At 31.5% G+C, this 19,480-nt stretch overlaps 1 protein-coding gene across 1 annotated transcript in view; it reads left to right on the forward strand.

Moving 5' to 3' along the window:
• The window catches only part of LOC118183105 (uncharacterized), a 109,365-nt gene that overhangs the window by 12,183 nt on the left and 77,702 nt on the right, over nt 1-19,480 (forward strand). The window contains exons 3-5 of the mRNA XM_085811028.1: nt 2,329-2,617; nt 7,686-7,890; nt 18,988-19,025. Of these exons, the coding sequence (XP_085667154.1) occupies nt 2,329-2,617; nt 7,686-7,890; nt 18,988-19,025 (532 nt within the window). The remainder of the gene's footprint in view (nt 1-2,328; nt 2,618-7,685; nt 7,891-18,987; nt 19,026-19,480) is intronic.

Consider the following 19,480-nt stretch of genomic DNA (forward strand, 5'->3'; position numbering starts at 1 on the left):
GGTATATTTTTAATTATTCAGTTTTATATGTATATGGATTTTAAATGTAATAAAATTGATTACAATTAATTATTAATTTAAAATTAATGAATGGTTAATTACAACATACGCTACGCGCACATTTTCAAAGTTGTAAAAATGTCGTTCGCGCGTTGACTACTGACAAGGTTTGCTGAAGGTTGGAGTCTATGCATCCTAATTGACTTAATTACCACGAATGGCATAAAATTGAACTATCTGGTAAAAATTCTACGTAATTGTATGCCAATATTGAAAGAAACAATCTGGTAAGAAATGGCTGCGACTTGTTTTGAAAATGAGGCGTAAAAGGTTACCAGTGAGAAAATTCCGTTTGTAATTGTATGCCAGTATTGAAAGAAAGTTGCGACTTGTTTTGAAATTGAGGTGTAAAAGGTTACCATCGAGGATATTCCGTTTGGCATCAGTTGTACCATTATTAGTGACTTTATCGCCTGCGCCGGTGAAACGGAAAAGTACTGAAATTTCTGCTTCTTCAGTGTGTGGCACGAAATTTCTTAACAACATCCAAAAACTGTTTAAAACTGTCTGAGCTAGAATCTTTATATTGCCGTCACCATGTAAATTCACAAAAGTAAGAATAAAAAATATCCTTCATAGTGCCCGACAGTCGGTGGCATTTCTTTCGAAAATCTCTTTTTATTACACCCCACCTACCTTCAGTAGTGTGGGTAAAAATATATTTACTGGTACCCCTTGGCAATTTTTGGCGTTACATGGATACCGAGTTTGTGCAATTCTTTGACTAGTTATTTTAGCTTTGTGTAGCGGCGATAAAATCGCCGCTACAAGTCGGTATCCTCTGACGTTTGACCATATGCATTTCCATCCTACAAACAGGACACTTATAATGGCAACTAAGTGAATCTTCATTTGCACAGCAGTTAATTAATGCTTTTTTCCTTTCATTCCAAATCATACAGAAACTTCAAATTAATCTTACAACATTCTGCCATTTTACCGTGTAAACCGCAAAATAACAATGTACTTCTTCTAACAACGTACAAAGAAATACCCATTTTCAAGGAGAAAAACAACTGCAGGTTTAGAAGAAATAAGTTCAAGAAATTGTATGAAAAATAAATTTTCTGTTATTGATTCCAGTAAAACAGTTCATTCTGCTTCTGTATAAATGGAAGCAATCATACTTATTCAAAACTGTATTCAATGTTGTTTCTTTTCTTTTTTTTTTTTTTTTAAATCCATATTCTTCAGAAATTTAGTTTACTTTCTGTCCCCACTTTAAAGGGAGATTCGACAGGCTTTAAATATGTAGTATAGCCAATTATTAAAATTTTAAAGTGCAATTTTTCAGGGTAGTTGCTTAAGCTTCTAGAGTTTATTGTGTTGAAATTTATAAAATACCTTAAGTAAATGGAGATGTGGTTATTACTTCCACTGTTAAAAATAGGTGTGAGAAATGGCAATTCTCAAAATAATACTACAAAATATAAGGCTCTCCCAAAACAAAACTTGCCTAAAATAAAAAAAGTCGCTTGACAAGGGAGACATTTTTTTTATTTATTATAAGTTTATCTTGTGAAGAAAAAATTTTTATGTTTTTGTCTTTGAGCCTTAACAAAGGTTTTTGCTTTTTTATAAGCTCCATTTTGCCACCATTCTATTCTACTGAACTTTCATATATTAATTAGTTACTATTTAAAGTTGATTCATTATTAAAAATATTTTTCCTTTCTACATATGTAGAATTTAAAAGTCTTAGTGTAATTAATAAAAGATGTTTTAAATCGTACATTTCATATCTTGTGTGATCTTTCTATGCTGTCTAGTAATGAGTTAAATTTTTTTTTTCTATCTTTAATTGACAAAAAGTTGTAATTGTAAACTGTCTTTGAAGAAGTATTTTTTTAAATGGCTCTTTGCTTATACCAAGTTCAAGTAAATTGTGTTGCTGCTGTAACTATCAGTTCTAAAACAATGCCAGTTTGCTATTTTTCTATGTTTTTTTAAATTATTTTTATCAAGTTGGGACTGACATTTGTTTAGTTAGGTTTGGTTTGATTTATGTAATTACAACAAAGCCTTTAGGGCTATCTGCCTAAGGGAAGGGGTGCCTTTGTGTAGGACTTTATAAGGGAATCTGGTTCGTATATATGCTACACATGGGGAAACTCGTGAAAATCTCCATACAAAACAGCCCGTTTGCGGGACTCATACCTCAGACCGAAGTACCAGTGTTTAGTGACTTCTCAGCTGCTGGTGGGCCATTTAGGTATGATTTTATTATTTTTGTGATGTTGCTAAGTCAGTTTCTTTTTATTCTAATAGGTAAGTGCTGGTGAAGAGAGTGGTGATGAAGAGGCAGGAAAAGGAAATCAAAGTGATACAGCACCTGATGAAGAAAAAGCAAGTGCTAATACTGATGAAGAGGGTAATGAATCAGAGCACAGTGAGAAAGAAGATGAAGCTAAGCAGCATAGTGAAGGTGAAGAATCAGAACAAGAGGAGAATATTCCTGAAATTAATATAGAAAGTGCTGATGAAGATGAGCAGCATTCTGAAAAGCAGGCTGCTTCTTCTGATAATGAAATGGCTGCTGATAGTGACAAGGAGAAAGGTATAATTTATTTCCTCATTGTTTCTGTATGTATTGGACATGGCAAGGTTAATATAATGTGAGAACAATAATGTAAAAAATAAGGGTAGGTTTAAAAAAAAGAGCCTACTGTTTTCATTTAATAGCTATTATATCTGTCTCTCATCAATGACATTGGTGAAAGCCAATTCATAAGGAAATAATTACAAACATGGCTGGTTAAACGTTTCTTTATTCTTGAAGTGGTTTATATGTATTCATCCATGCATCTTTCAATCTCCTTTGATCATTGTCGAAAAAAATCTCCACCACCCACTAGTTGGCGTTAGGGACCATGATAACTATGCCTCATTCTAATAAATGTTCTAAAACCACCACTTTGCCTGAAAGGGGCAGCATAATTTTATTTAAAAGAAAAAAACTAAAATTATTTGATGATTTGAAAATGATTTGATTAGAAAGATTTATTATTAGCATAATACCACTTTTAGGATAGAAAAGAGAAATAATTAAATTAATTAAGAGACGTAAAAAGCTCTTAAAATTAAAGTTAGGGTTTTATTTTATACATTTTTTTATCTTATATGTGTAAATAGAAATTTTCCATGATGTCCTGGATATGATGGCTGTTAAATGTTGCCAAAATGCCTTCTTTCACTAAGGCATGTTTGCAACATTTAGTAGGCATTAAAAGATCTTTACATAAGCATAACAAAAAATATAAGTGCCAAGAAAAGTGCACCCAATTTTCAATAATTGCAAGTTAATTTTTCACATATTTAAAGGAAATCAAGAGATGAAAGATTACATGTTAATTGGGGGATGAAGGCAAACATTTGAAGAGGAAGATTATTTTACTAATGTTAGATTAAAAATAGCGAAGTTCCATATTGTCTCAGAACAGGGAAATAGTATCGCCTTATTACATAAGTTAATAAAAGTTTTGATTTGAGTTATAAGTGGGTAAATTATTTTTTCTTATCATTAACTAAATACATGCATGATCTGCATTATATAAGAACCATATGGTAGCCATTAATTTAAAAATGACATACTTCCATCATTTGGGGAATAGAAAAGGAAAATAACTATATTAAAGAGGAATTTTTAGTGGTTGAAATTAAAGTTAGATTTTTGTTGTAAATATGTATATATATTTATCATTATTCTAAGTTGCTGCTGATACAGTTTTGCTTTAAATTAAATTTTTAATTTGTTGTTCCTTGTCAGGTCATGTTAACCTTTTGTGATGGTCATGAACGAGATCAGCTTACATTTCAGTTATGCACCCCAGTAGGCGAAAACTCACGCAGCTCATATTACAAATTTATGACTGACAGATATTGCACATATGTGAGATTGCTAAATCTCACAAATGCCGAAGGGTTAAAGAAATGGGCTTTTTTCCATTAAAGAGACAACAGCCGAAAACGATGTACATGTATGTGACTCTCTCTCACACACAAACTGGTGTCTCTTTAATGGAAAAAGGAATGTCATACAGTCAAAAGGTCAAAAGACCAAGGAATGTCATACAGTCAAAAGTCGTTAATCCGGACTAGTCGGGACTTCGGCGATTCCGGATTATAGATCATCAGTTTAAATCTGGTAAGATGGCATGCAGAAATTATAAAATTAAAAATATGAAAATATGAAACCGTAATTTATGAAATAAAGAACAATTATGATCTAAAGGGTATCAAAATTTACAAAAAAAAAAAAAAAAAAGCTTAATATTTATTTGTTTACTTTATTAAACATTTCTTTCAATGTAAGTTGTTTAAGTTGCTTCATTTCATGTGACAATACATTCTCTTTAATTCTATTAAACAGAAATAATTTCTTCTTCAGTTACAAAGTTCCGCTGTTCAAGTTCTATAATTGCTGTGTCGAGAATACTAACTAATTTGTCAATCAAAATTTTTTCGTTTTCAAAAACCTCTGTTACTTTCTTCGCTATCGGAAGCAAATTATAATGACGAGGAATTTGATTTAAATCATATCAAAGACGGAGTACATTGAGATGAACTACTACATTTAGTAAGGAATTATAAGCCAAATAAAATAAAAACATCTGCCCTGAAGATGAGGATAGTGCTGACAGATCAACTTCCAATTCATTGCGCGCCCCCGCGTTAAAGATAAACAAAGTTTAGATAAACAAACGTTAAAGTTTAGATAAACAAAGGATATGCCTTTATCCATTTTTTGCAGCAATTCCACTTTTTGTTTAATGGACTTCGAAACATACTTTCCTTTTGTAGATCCTTTACATATTAGTAAATATATATCAGAAATTCTATTTGGCATAATCGAAAGTTTAAGCTTACTTTTATAAAATTGCTCTAGCAGTCTGCAAAAAATAATAAGCCGAATCCAAATCGAAGATTAAGGAACAACGCAATCTGCAACATTAACTGAATTAGATAATTTTAGCTTAGCTTATACCGTCCGTTACACATTAAACACCCATTCGTAAATGTATTTTGCGCACGCGCACATGTGTATTCGCAGCCGTAAAGGTTCTGTCAACGCGACGCATGCGCAGAAAGTTTGTAGCTTTGAGGTCCGGATTATAGATCATTCCGGATTATGGGTGTCCGAATTAAGGACTTTTGACTGTATTATATGAAAATTTTAAACTAATCACTCTTATCTGTGTAAAGCTAGAAGTAATTAATAAATTTACTTACAAGAAGGCTTTTGTATTTTGTTCTGGTGGGAATTTCTTGGTGTTGTCTTTAAGAAGCAGTTTGAGGTAGTTGTTCCCTTTAGCAGTTGTGTGCCAAAATTCTGTATTGCTACATAAATTTCACTGCACTTGCTACCAATGCAGGTAAATTTCAGAAGCACATATTCTAAAACTGAGCTCAAGACAAAAATATCAGGATTTTAAACTGAAGAAATTTGGAATATAACAAAAAGAATAAGCACATAGCTTGGTTGTGCAAACTGAAGAATTGTCATGTGCTTGGTTGCCTGAAGAACTGTGCACGGTTGCCAGAGCTTGGGCATTCTGAAACTTTGCCAATTTTTTCTGAGGTTATTGTGTAATAGTACATATTTACATTACTTAGTTTCTGTGAGTAAATACAAATTATGTATATTATTATGTGCTATAATGCAGTAAGTCTATTTCAGTTACAGTTTGTATATTGTGCTGGAATAGCAATTTTAATTTTGTAACAGACCTATTTAAGTGTAATTGGACTATTTTATTCAATGCCATGAACTCATGAACTGTAACTGAAATATTTTATTTAAATGCCATTTCGTGGCGATATGAAAAAACGTCAGTCGACCTCCAGCCGCCATGATGATAGTTTACTATGTTATGTTATTTAAATGTTTGATGTTCCATTTGGTATATATTTCATTTTTATGTATATTTCTTTTGTTTGTAACCGTTCCTGTGTGATCTGTTAATAAATCCTTTTAAAGCTAGCCGGCATTAGTGTCTATTGAGGAACGGCTACATCACAATTTTCTTTAATAACTTATGCTTTAATTTCGCTCTTTGATTCAAGAAGTCTTTTAATTTAGGCCTTTCATTACAAGGTTAATTAGTTTCAGCTTTTATTTTAAAAGGAGAATATGACCTTTGAATTTCTTCTTGATCATTTCTTCTTTGAACACTGCGAGGAATCTATGATCTGTAAAACAAATGATCCTAATTTGGATATAAGTGAAAGTATTTGAAATACAGTAAAATTTTAAATTGATAAAGATATTTTGCTTTTATATGTTTTAAGCCTTTCAAAAATATGTCAGCTTTTGCATCCTAAATGCATTTTTCTCTTAAAACCTTACATAATTTAAAATCTAGATTTTTGATAGCAAACAGAGCAACTATTTTTATGATTTTAGTTTGGAAATTTCTTCTACTAATTTAGTTTTTCTTCTATGAATTGAATTGTTTTATGTGCTCAATTATCTGGAATTTTTACATATCTGGTTGGCATTTATCATTTCCAGTGCTTTCTGGATAGTCAGACTTTTGTTGTGATTAAGAATCAAATACTAGTGTATTAAATAAATGAATTTTTTAAATATACTTTAATACAGCAAAAACTTTTTTTGTGATAATATTTGTTTTCAATAATATTTGTCAAATTATTTAAATGAGAAATTTGTGAGAGAAATAGTTTAAAAAATGGTGAAAATTAAAAAAAGTGTTTTAAAACTAATTAAAAATGTATATTAATCTCTGCAATTAAGTAATAAATGCTGTATTAGTTACTAAACATTTAATATCTATTGCATGTTTATTATATGGCTTAACTATAATTTAATAATAACATTAAAGTTTAAAATAGTCCAAAAGTTATGAAAGTAATTTACACTGAAGTATAATAAATGTGCAGATATGGTTTACAAAATGGAACCGATCGACTTTGCAAGTTTGCTTTGTACAAAGGTACTTTATTTATTGCAAAAGTCAAGACAGAGGCAGATTTATAGAGTTGCAGAGGTTGCAGTAATGAGAAGTCCCTTGATCCAAGAGCCCCAAATTGTTAATTAATTTTTAATAAATAGCAAACATACTCCAGATCTTAACTTTTCATGTGGACTATAGTATATTTTATGTATTGAAGCCATTTAGTCAACTATTCAATTAGCAAGGAAGACAAAAACAAATATACAGGATCTGCCATTCCCTTCTTCGTTTTAAGCAGCAAATTTTAAATCTCCATAGTGAACTTCATTTTTTTTAATCTTTATTTAATGGAGTGAACAAGTGGGATATATAAACCCTAACTCCCAGAAAAAGTTAAGATGAGGTGCTTACCCTATCAAAGTTCCCCAAAATATACTTCATAAATGGATTTCATTCATACCACTTCATAAATTTGCCACTGATAGAGGAAATGCAGTAAGCGAAGTATGCGTGCAGTTCGTTGCTTGATGTTCTATGTAATTATTGGTTAATAGATATTTAAAAAAAAAGATTAAGAATAAGGAAATTTAAATAAGCTTGTTAATGCTGTTATGACATGTAACTGTAAATAAATAAAAATTAGCAAAAAAGTTAAATTTTTAGAAGAAGACCTGAAATAATTTATTGCATTTTGCATTATTTATGTTTTAGATGATAATGATGGAGGTGACGTAGAGTCTGATGCTGAAAATAAAAGTGATAATGAAGATAAGGTATCTGTGAATGGCATTCCTGAAAGATCTGGTTCAAATTCTCCTGTTAGTTCCGAGCGACAACCCTCATCTCCCGTAGCAAGTGGAGATGAGGAAGATGAAGAATCTTCCATTGTTGGAAAGAAGAAAAAATCATCTAAATCGTAAGACAACCATTAATTTTTTAAAATTCATACACTTATCATTTAAATTATATTTATTATAGTTTATATAATTACTTCACTTTGGTAGTGAAATTTAATCCTTTGAGGACCATGCGGACAGCATGCGGAGAACGAAAATCAGTCACATGACCAAATCCCCCCTCCCCCCACGAAATGGAACTTTGCCACCGGCCCACGCATTTTCAGCAGTCAAGCCTAATTTTACAAAAAAATTCATATAAAATCAGCATTTTAATATATTGACCAAATTTGTGAAGTTACATATTTAATATACTAAGTTTTAATATGTATTAATTAATGTAAAGAATACCAAATTAATAGGAATAAAGGCAACATGTGAAATACTAAAATTATAACTATACACATGAAAACAAAATTACAAATATAAAAGTAAAAAATAATTATCTGTAGGTAATTAAAGTCCAATTTAAAAATTCTGCTGCATGGTGGAATAATTTAAAATGAGGATCAATACAGAACAAGGACAGCTTTTTCCTGAGACATGCCGAGTGAGTAAGATGCATCACTCATTTTTCCATCATGAAAGTTCCGCAACGTTACACCTGCTAGAGTGTTTTCTCACATTCTTCCTTTAAAAAAAAAAAAAAAAAAACTGAAATGTTTCAGATTTTAAATTATGTTCAAAGGGGCATTTTAAAAATTTTTTTAACATTTTATGTGTTATCTTTATTTATTAAATATTATGTTCTTTGCACTTAAACCATAAAATTCAGTTCAACAGCAATGTCGCTAAATAATTTTAAAATGAGCAAATATTTAGAATTTCCGATACACAGTTCCGTGCGTTGGAGATAAAAAGGTTGCCCCCCCCCACCATTAGAGTGTTGCCATTGATCACTTTGAAATCCTTGAGTTTGTTAAAGTTTTACAAAATATGAAATCAGTAATGAAACAAATTCCAAATTTCAAATTTGGTCTTCCACATGCCCATATTTGTAGGAGGATTACGTCATTCAAAATTCGATGTCTCTATGTACCGTTGTTTTATCACAATGCAAGAAATATATATACATTTATGCAGATTTTTCATTATTTAATTTCTTCAAATATAATGCAGGACTTTAACATTTGGTGGCAACAGTTTGAAAAGTGAAACGTACATTTATAGTGATTTAAGGTAAAATCGCAAAACGAAAACAATAGTCTTTCAGGGACAAAACTCCTTTGGACTAATGATATAAATGAAAACATTTAGCTAGATGCACTTCCCAATATTTTAGTAACGAAAAAATGCACGAGGCATAAAGCCATATGAGGGCTGATTGAGTTACAGTATCCATTACAGTTATACAAGGACAGGACCAAAATGTCACCAAATTTGGCGACTTTTAGCGATTGTTCACCAATTACAGCAAAAAAAAAAAAAAAAAAGGCCACCAAAACTACTTCCAATGTGGTGGTATATCGCCAAATTAGTAAAACAGCCATTTACTCAATGTTAAATAGACTTGCCCTTGTATTCTTACTTTTCTGGCAGAGCATTGTCTCTAGATTTTCATGTTCATGTTTCACATATAATTGCACTAGCATAATCTATGTACAAAATTCGTAACAATATATAAATAATTTTTTGTAAAGAAGGTAACATGTCACAAAAGTCGGGCAAAAAATTATTGAATTATTTTTATATGTTGCCACCTTTAAATAACTTTTTGTTACTTCATTCAAAATAGTCTGGGTTTTGTATAACTTTTCTCCAAGTTGTTTTTTCTTTACTTCTATTTCATATTTCTTTAAAGTATGACTTGTTCCTATGTCTTGGTAAAGTTTCACTCTTTGGAAATCACTGAGGTACAGAAATGGAATTTCTTCTGTAAAAATTGGATGTAAATCTTTCTCTTGATAGTACATTATTTTGATTTCAACATTTTTTTTCCACTCTTCTTATTTTTAATTTCCTACTGTACGAGAATTCTGTGACAATCATAAATTCCCTACTGAAGCTTTCTTGCATTGATGGAACTAAGTTTGTACAATTTTTTTCTCTACATTTATGATAATAAAGAAACCTTTATTTGTTACTCTCTTTTAGATAAACCCATGCTTCATCAAGGGTCACAATGTATTTCTGTTTATCTCCTGCCAAGTAGTTTTCATACCAGGCTTTTCAAATTGTTTTGCGTTGAGCTGTGTGTCTGTGCAAAAGCTAGTAAACATGATGCTTTGTAGCTTTTTCTACTTGTATATATTTGTTTATTATTATTTATTACTACAGATGTATTTAAAGACTTTGCAATTGATATCTACATTGGCAGATTTTTATCTTGTTATGAATGATTTAACCTTTAAAAAAATTAGAAACTGTGTATCACATTCTTTTAGAGTCTTCTTTTCGTGTAGAAGTATTGATTGACAGTTTTTCCCTTTCAGATTAATAATGTCAGTTATTTTTTTATGATGCACTTTACAAAGTTTTTGAATTATGGAAGATGAATATTTCTCTTCAGAAAGTGGGGAAAAAAAAAAAAAAAAAAAAAAAAAACGTATCATTTAATCCACAGCTTGTTTGCATGCAACACTTTGGAAGAAGAATAAATTTAAAATTTTCACATTTTTCATTTCAAATAATAAGCTGTTGCAGAAATTTTTATTCCAAAACAATTGCTTTTTAAAAAATTCTTTAGTGAAATTGTTCTAAAAATTTATACACATCCTTTGTGTATGTATATGTTTGGGTATACACATAACATACTTTCCTGTATCATTTAATCATAAAAAACGTATCATTTAATCCACAGCTTGTTTGCATGCAACACTTTGGAAGAAGAATAAATTTAAAATTTTCACATTTTTCATTTCAAATAATAAGCTGTTGCAGAAATTTTTATTCCAAAACAATTGCTTTTAAAAAAAATTCTTTAGTGAAATTGTTCTAAAAATTTATACACATCCTTTGTGTATGTATATGTTTGGGTATACACATAACATACTTTCCTGAATATGAGATAACCTCTTAATTTTTAGCCTAAAGACTTGGGGGTCATTTTAAATTCATATATGAACCAAAAATGTTGAAATTGGCTATGTGTTCAAGTTCTGTATTAAGTGGAATAATTTATGATATATAATTGCTATTTGCCACAATTTTCTTCACATAAACTGCAAACAAATCTTCTAGAATTTACGGTTAGTAGTGACATAATGTGCCCAGATTCAGTAAATTAATATATAGTATATATGTAAATATAAATATCACTGGTAGAATATATACCAAAATTTCATACAGTTTACGTTGTTCATTTCAGAAGTACATCATTTTTAATAAGCAGTAAACACTATTTGTCATAAGTAAAAATTAACATGATTAAAACAATATTCACATGCTAGTGGGAATATACATAATGTATATATGTATATTCACATTAGTGTGTAATATACATATATGTATTATATTATTACCAACAGCTCATATTATTACAAGATATATACATACATGATATATATATCTTAGATAATTTGAGACAACATATATATATGTCTTACACATATGAGACACATTGTTTAAATGAAAAAGAATGGATTAGGAAAAGAGGATTTGTTTACAGAGAGAGACCTTATTCCTTTAATTTGCACATTTTAATTTCAGTGTGATGTCTTTTGCATACTTAACTACAAATTTGTTGTGTCTCATATTATGTAAGTTGTTCTACTGTTGTAGGTGTCCAAGCAGCACATGTTTATATATATTTAAAAAAAATATCACATATGTACAAATCTATTAGTTGTCAGTACTCAAATGTCACTCATTAAGAATCTCCGAGTTTAAATAAATACTTTTACTATTGGAACCATTTTTATCACATTTTCCCATTCATCATCAACTTCACTTCCCCCTTATAAATATACGTACCGTATTCGGAAACTAAGTACCGTTTCATTCTAGCGCCGTCACAGCACTGTGGTAGGCGTCCCGTGCATGCGCACTAGTCTTTCTTGTTCACTGACTTTCAATTGTCACCATTTTGGTTGCTCTATGTTGTGTTTTCAGTTTGCATACCTGCCAACTTTTACGAATTTTTCGTAATTTTTACAAAAATGCGTTTGTCTTTACGATTTTACAATCGTAATCCACTTTTTACGATTTTTTTCCTTTTTCAAGTGTTTTTAGTGATTTTTGTCAAAATTTTAGAATTTTTTGCCAATTCAGCGATTTTCGCCAATTGCATCGTGTTTTACTGCCAACTACCAACTGCTTCGAATCCAGTAACCTGCGGTTTCTCTCAACTCGCCGCTTAACCAGCCAATCCAATGCGCTGAACTTGTTTCTCCCACTCTTTTCTTTGTGGGCGCCGGATAATTTTTTTCCGCGTTCGCTTCAGCAGCTAGGGAATTACTCAGCGAGCGTGGATTGTCGCATTCTCTCTCTCTTTTTTTTGTTTTTTTTTTTTTTTGTTTGTTTGCACGTGCTACGAATTTTCTTAATACGTTGTTGTTACGAAATGAGTTAAAAAAAAAAACGTATTCTCAATATTTTCGGCCTGCCTACAAAGCCGAATTTCCAACAATTAAAGAATCCTTCAAAGGAAATAACTATGAATTTTGCAACGTGTGCGTGTGGGTCTTCATAATAAGTCACAGTGGAAAAAGCGACATTGTTGAAGCATGTTAAGTCTAAAAAGCATGAAGTTAATGCTTCGGCTTCGACAACATCAAAGAAAGTGGATGATTTTTTTTCAAATTCGGCTACGAATTCGGACGCCGATGTCATTTTGGCAGAGTGTTTGTTTACTGCATTCCTCATCGAACACAACGTGCCGCTAAGTGCTGCCGATCACGCCGGTCAACTTTTCAGACGGATGTTTCCCGACTCCAACATTGATCAGAAATATGCTTGTGCTCGCACGAAAACATCTTCTATTGTGAGCAAAATTGCTTGCGATGCACAAAGTAAAACGATAGCTGCACTCCAGAATTCAGCATTTTCGGTGTCAGTCGATGGCAGCAATGACAGTGATTGGTAGCTTTACCCCATCATTGTCACATATTTGCAAAATGAAGTTCTTTTAAATGCTGAAGTGGCAAATTTGAAACAAATTGAAAATTCATCTTTTGAAAAGATTCGTTTTTTTTATTGATAAATTTCCATTTTTGTTAACAATTAAAGAAAATGAATGCCATAATGATGCTTTAGATGAACTACAGAACCAATTTTCTGCTGCACAGTTTGAAGACTTTGCCAGTTCTGGAGAAGATAGACTTGATGTCCTCGTTGCTACCTTAAAAAGAATAAAAAGAGCTGATGGAACACCAAAATATGATAGACTAGCAAGAGTTTTAAGTGCTATTCCCGTAATTCCACACAGTAATGCTGAGTGCGAGAGAGTCTTCAGTGTTGTGAAGAAAAACAAAACTATGTTTCGTTCTTCAATTTCACCAAAAACTCTAGAAAACATTTTAATTGCTAAATGTTATGAGGAAACTAATTGTTATGACAGGAAATTTTCCAAAGAATTTTTGGCTAAAGCCAAAAAATGCACTCTAAATCATTGCAATAATTTTTTTGTGTAACATTAAGTTCTTGTTTTATGTTTATTAATAAATTTTTTAGTTACTACTTAATTGAGATTTACTAATGTAAGTACAATTTTCTTTTTTCTATTTGTATAAATTGTTATTTTTTTTAATATCAAAGCATGATATTAATTCTTCATTTTCTTCTGAATTTTGAAGAAATCTTCTGGATTTTTATCTTTAGAGGTTGGCAGATATGAGTTTGCTGTGCACATTGAAAATGTTTAAGACAATTAGTTCTCCCGCTGACTGTGAGATTCGTGCCGTGATTAAATTTTTGAACGTGAGGAATGTTAAACCGACCGAAATTTATCGTCAAGTGACAGAAGTTTACGGTGAATACGCAATAAGTGATGGAATGCTGAGAAAGTGGGTAAGAATGTTTAATGCAGGTCGAACAAATGTCCACGTCGAAGCTCGGAGTGGTCGGCCTTCTGTTGTCACCGACGATTTGGTAAGGAAAGTTGATGAAGCAATTCATGAGAACAGACACTTCACAATGACAACTCTTTCAGAGGCATTTCCATAAATTTCACATACTGTTTTGTTTGAAATTCTGTCTGACCGCTTGAGTTATCGCAAACTGTGTTCCCGATGGGTTCCAAAAATGCTCACTGATGTTCACAAAACAAAGCGACTTGGTAGTGCCCTGACATTTCTCACGCGGTACAGTGATGGAGAAAACTTTTTAAACCAAATTGTGACAGGTGATGAAAATTGGGTGTGTCATTTCACACCAGAATCGAAACAACAATCGATGGAGTGGAGACACACTCATTCTCTGAAAAAACAAAAGTTCAAAGTGACAATGTCGTCACAAAATATCATGTGCACTGTCTTCTGGGATAGGAAAGGCATTTTGCTTACTGAATTTCTTCCCAGAGGTGAAACCATTAATGTGGCACGATATTGTGAGACTTTAACAAAACTAAGGCGTGCCATTCAAAACAAACGAAGATTAATGCTCAGTAGAGGAATTGTGTTGCTCCATTTCAATGCTTGACCCCATACTGCTGGTGTCACTCAATCGTTAATTCGACAGTTTCATTGGGAGCAGTTCGATCACCCGCCGCTTGGTGCCTACAGCTCGGACTTGGCACGGTCCGGCTATCACATGTTCCTGCACATGAAGTGCGAGCTTGGTGGCAAGCGCTTTGGATCTGACTATGACACGAAAAATGCTGTGGAGTCATGGTTATCGAAACTGTTTCTTTGACGATGGTATACAAAAACTGGTCACCCGCTATGACAAGTGTTTGATCATTGGCGGAAACTATGTTGAAAAATAGTTTAAGACATGTATTTTCATGTAAAAATAAAATTGGATTCGAAAAAATTGTTTTCCTATTTTTTTTTTCAAAACGGTAATTAGTTTCCGAATACGCCTCGTACTTCAGCTAGCAGATTAAGATCTTATAAAAGAAAATAAGGATTTATTTTTCCATTTTAAAATTTAAATGGAAAAAAGATATTAGGAAATTACATTAATGTAGCTCTTATTCTGGGAATACTAATTATATGTTTTAAAAGTTGTATGTATCAGAAATTTGATTGTAAAGTGGCATCTTTATTTGAAAAATGGATTGTGAAAATATTTCTGAATAAGAATATTTTTTAAAAATTTAGATTTAAATGGAGATTTTTGTGAAACAATGTTTAAAAATTGATGCAAAAGCAAAGTTTAAAGTTTATAAAATTAAACATTTAGCAGCAGTAGCAATAGAAGCTCCCTAAGGTTATGTGATGTGCAGACATTGAAGACAATAAAAGGTTTCAAACTTAACCAATTTATTAACAATATAAAAAAAAAAAAATAAAAACACAATGAATAAAATTAAACAATATCAGTAACTTAGAAATTATAATATAACCATCATTATCAAAATTTCATATATTAAATAATATTTTACCTGGTCTCCAAAATACTGGCATTCAATACGTGAAAAAAACGTATCCTAAACAGTAATTATGAAATAGATCCATGCTTAATGATCAAAAAGCACCTGAAAATTAAATTAAGTCCTTGAGGACACTTAAATCTGGCCTAACTCCGCTCACTGTAGTTGAACACGAGGAATCATAGCCCAGTAAAACATCGCCGCTAACTTATGTTAAATGCCGCCTTCATGAAGAACATGGATGCCGCCCACGGCAGTCACTCATCTTGTAGACAGGAACCATGGAACTTATTCCGGAAAAGTCAACTTGTAGACTGAAACCAAGGAACTTATTCGGGAAAAACCAACTTGTAGACTGGAACCAAGGAACTTATTCAGGAAAAACCATCTTGTAGACTGGAACCAAGGAACTTATTCAGGAAAAACCATCTTGTAGACTGGAACCTCGGAACTTATCCCCGGACTGCACGCATTGCAAGACGTCTTTCAATAGGGGCTGGAAACCGCACACCCAAGAGCCAAGAAAGCAGGAACTAGAAGGGATGAGCCAGAGCGATGCGAGATACTTATACCAGAAGTAGGCATGACGTCATCTCACGGCAACCAATCAGCTATCGGCACGACTCGGCTTTTCAGATGACATAACATCACGTTTCGTTTTTGCATTTCAATTAGGCTGAAACAGTCCGTTCTCAACACAATCAGTGGCAGTGGAAAAAAATAAGTAGAAGTAACTACTATATCCCTTTAAAAATAAGAACTAAGCCTAATAAATATTTCAAGGAGGAGAGATGATGCAGAAAAAGGGTTACAATAAGTCATATTTTCCAACAAATATTGTTATGGGAAAATAAATCATGACTAAAGAGAATTGTGATTGTTTTTAAAACTATGTTTAGTTATGTTAGGGGGGTTTCAGATTTTCTGGGGTGATGCAGTCATCCTTTTATTTACATGTTGAGTATTTAGTTTTAATTTATGAATGTAAAAAACTAATTCTATTCAACTTTTGGTATTTAGCAGCATTTTTTTTACTTTTTCTAGTTTAATTTATAAAACTTGTTAAAAAATAATCTAAATTTAAATAAATGTATGTGTATTTTTCAAGTTTTGAAAGAGAGGGGCTGATCGTCTAGCGGTGGTGAAAGAGGTGCATGGGGGCAAAAGAGGTTGATAATTACTGGTGTAGTCACACTTGTATAAAAAGGTCTCCTTAAAAGCAGAATTGGCTGTGCTATTTTAACATAGCTTAATTTCGTTTCCTAATTCATTGCATGGAATTTTAATAGAAAGCTTTTGTTAAACTTGAAAGTGCTTGCTGATAGTAAATCATTGAGGTTTTAGAAACTTATTTTTAGTATACTGAATTTTCAACAATAAGTTATACCCAGAACTCAATGATAATGGCTTTTGTATACAAATAAAATAGTTGTAAAATCCAGAAAGTTTTAAGTCTTGTTTTTTTAGGACGATACCTTTGTAAGCTTTTAGAGGTTACAAATGTTGCGAGTATGTTCTTGAATTATAAAATACAATATTTCAGTTCCACAAAGAAATTACATATAAAATTATATAAAATAATAACACTAAGCAAATATGTATGCTTTAAATGTGTCAATGTGTATATTTTTGTTGTTTTGGAAGAATAAAGATACAAATTTGAAAAATAAATATGAATGTAAATTATGCACAAAGTAATTGATAAAAATTGGAATAAAGCTGAATGGTAGCATATTTATTTATTGTTAAAGAAATAGTAGAATATTATCCATACTTTTTTTTGGTAATGTGTGTAGATTTCACATGCCAGTTTTAAGCAGTTTTTTTTTGAAGTATTATAGTAACTTAGCTTAAGAGGTAATGTTCTTAGGTAATGTTCTGTTATCGAGACCAGATTAAGAAATGTATGAATGTATGCATGTGTGTATGTGCATAAATGTGTATATGTATACACACATACATTCATGCCTACAACATATACATGCATACATCAATACACACGTACAGTTCTGAATCTGGTCCTGATAACAGAACAGTACCGTCATTTATCTACAGTATCCAGTTGTAGCATAATTTTACTTATACAGTTAACTATGTTAGCAGGTCACCCAAGAAGTTATTCTATTTACTAGGGTCAGGTTGTTTCATTTGTGGCCAATTTTAATTTCATTTCCGTACATTGTGTACTAGTTGTTAAGTCACCCTCGAGATATTGATTCTAGCTATAAATTTACATTCAAACTCATAAAGCGATCAGACATATCCATGTTACAGAAGGAAAGCTGGTTTCTTTTTTATCCAAAACATTTTACCAGACTGTAAACATATTCCCATTAGAAATCTATCAAACTAGTTAGCATCTGTCTATCAAGACAAATTTAATCTATACATTATCGTAGGGATATAAGTATATGTGCTTTACAAGTTCCATTACAACTCCTGCTATAACATCATTGCTCTACCCTGAGTAAAGAAGAAATTCCCAGATTTTCATCAGAAGATGATTTTCTGAAAGGGGATTAGCATGCAGGTTAGGAAAAGAAACTTAGTAACAGTGGAAAATGACTGCTAAGAAATCTTTCAGAAAGTACTGACATAACAGCGTGCATTGTCTTTGTGGAAACAGCTTTAGAAAACGGTGAATGTAGGATTAACATTACTCATCCCAGAAATAAAAAATTCATTAAAAAATATTTAGTACTTTCTGGTTATCTGCATTTTCACGAAAAAGTCATGAACTCGTTACTGACTTTTGAGAGTATTTGCAAACTCATTTGCAGCTGATTTTTGTCAAGCTAATGCGTGAATGACAATAGTCATTTTCCAAAAAGCAGCACGCTAAGAAGTCCATACTAGAACAATCAATCAAGAAAAATCAAATGCCAGTAATAAAATGCTTAACTTTTTTTTTTTTTGAAAATCTTTTTTGCACTCTTGTTCTCCTGATGTACACAGCAATCTGTTTTTGTTTAAAAAGACATAAGAAAATTGCATAAATTTGCCATCTATACACTTCAGCTTTGAAATGTAGTCTAAACAGACATATTAACGTGGATATCTGGGTTTTGGCAACATACTGCTTTACCTCGTGAATACTTTTTCATGACTTTTCAGTGAAGATGTGGATTATAAAAAAGTGCCAAATGTTTTTATCTCAGTATTACAAAATGTATTATCTAATATTGCTCCTTCATACACATTCTTTAAAATGTATTTTTAAAAGACTGTTATTACAACTCTAGATAATAACAGGCCACTATGTCACTTACACCTAGTCTTGGATTGGCCACTTAACAAGGTTTCAGTGTAATTTTTTTGTTTCCCTTTTTCAATTACATAATTGTCAAGTCATTTAATTCCTCCACTTCTTGTTGTATAACTCACTGAATATTTCTTGAAATCCACTCTATCACAAATTAAAGGAATAGATACAAAACAAGATAACTTTTACACTGTTCTAACCAAATTGTAATTTTTTTAAAAAGTCCTAAGAAATCCATAGCTTAATAATTGTTAGTAGTTGTTCAGTAATATTTGTATTTTTTAAAATTGTTCTTGTGTTGATTTGCTATTTATTTAATTTCAATTTGATGAGAAAATTTAACTATTATTAAATTGCAAATTATTTTTCTCCTAATTTATGCAGAAAAGTTGAAAGTGATGCTGAAGAAAATGCTGATTCAGGTAACTTGAAAATTTCATATCTTCAGAATTGTTAAATTGATGTCAACCCCAGTTACTTAAAGTCACACAATGTAATTATTTTAATAGTCTTGCTAGTATACTAGGAAATTAGTTTCATGAAAATAGATTGGAAGTAAAAACCATGTACTTCATACATTAATATTTGAAATTTCAATAATAAAAAATAAATTACTTTGCTTTCATTTCAGATCATGAATGATTTTCAGTTGGGAAGTTTTCCCAGTAGTAATCTAATACTTCCTCTTAGAAAACAAATTTTTTTGACTTCTACAATGCAGCCTCAAAGCCTACTTAATCTTCAAAAAAGTTCAAGTTTTATTTTCGCTGTTCAAACAGGGTTCGTACGGTCCTTAAAAGTCCTTAGATTTTTTGGAATTGATTTTTGGTTCTTAAAAGTCCTTAATTTTGGTCAAAATCAACAGAAGGTCCTTAAT

Source organism: Stegodyphus dumicola, chromosome 2 (genome assembly GCF_044657685.1).
Source record: "Stegodyphus dumicola isolate Sdum_Otavi_A_Nest chromosome 2, ASM4465768v1".
NCBI classification, from domain to species: domain Eukaryota; kingdom Metazoa; phylum Arthropoda; class Arachnida; order Araneae; family Eresidae; genus Stegodyphus; species Stegodyphus dumicola.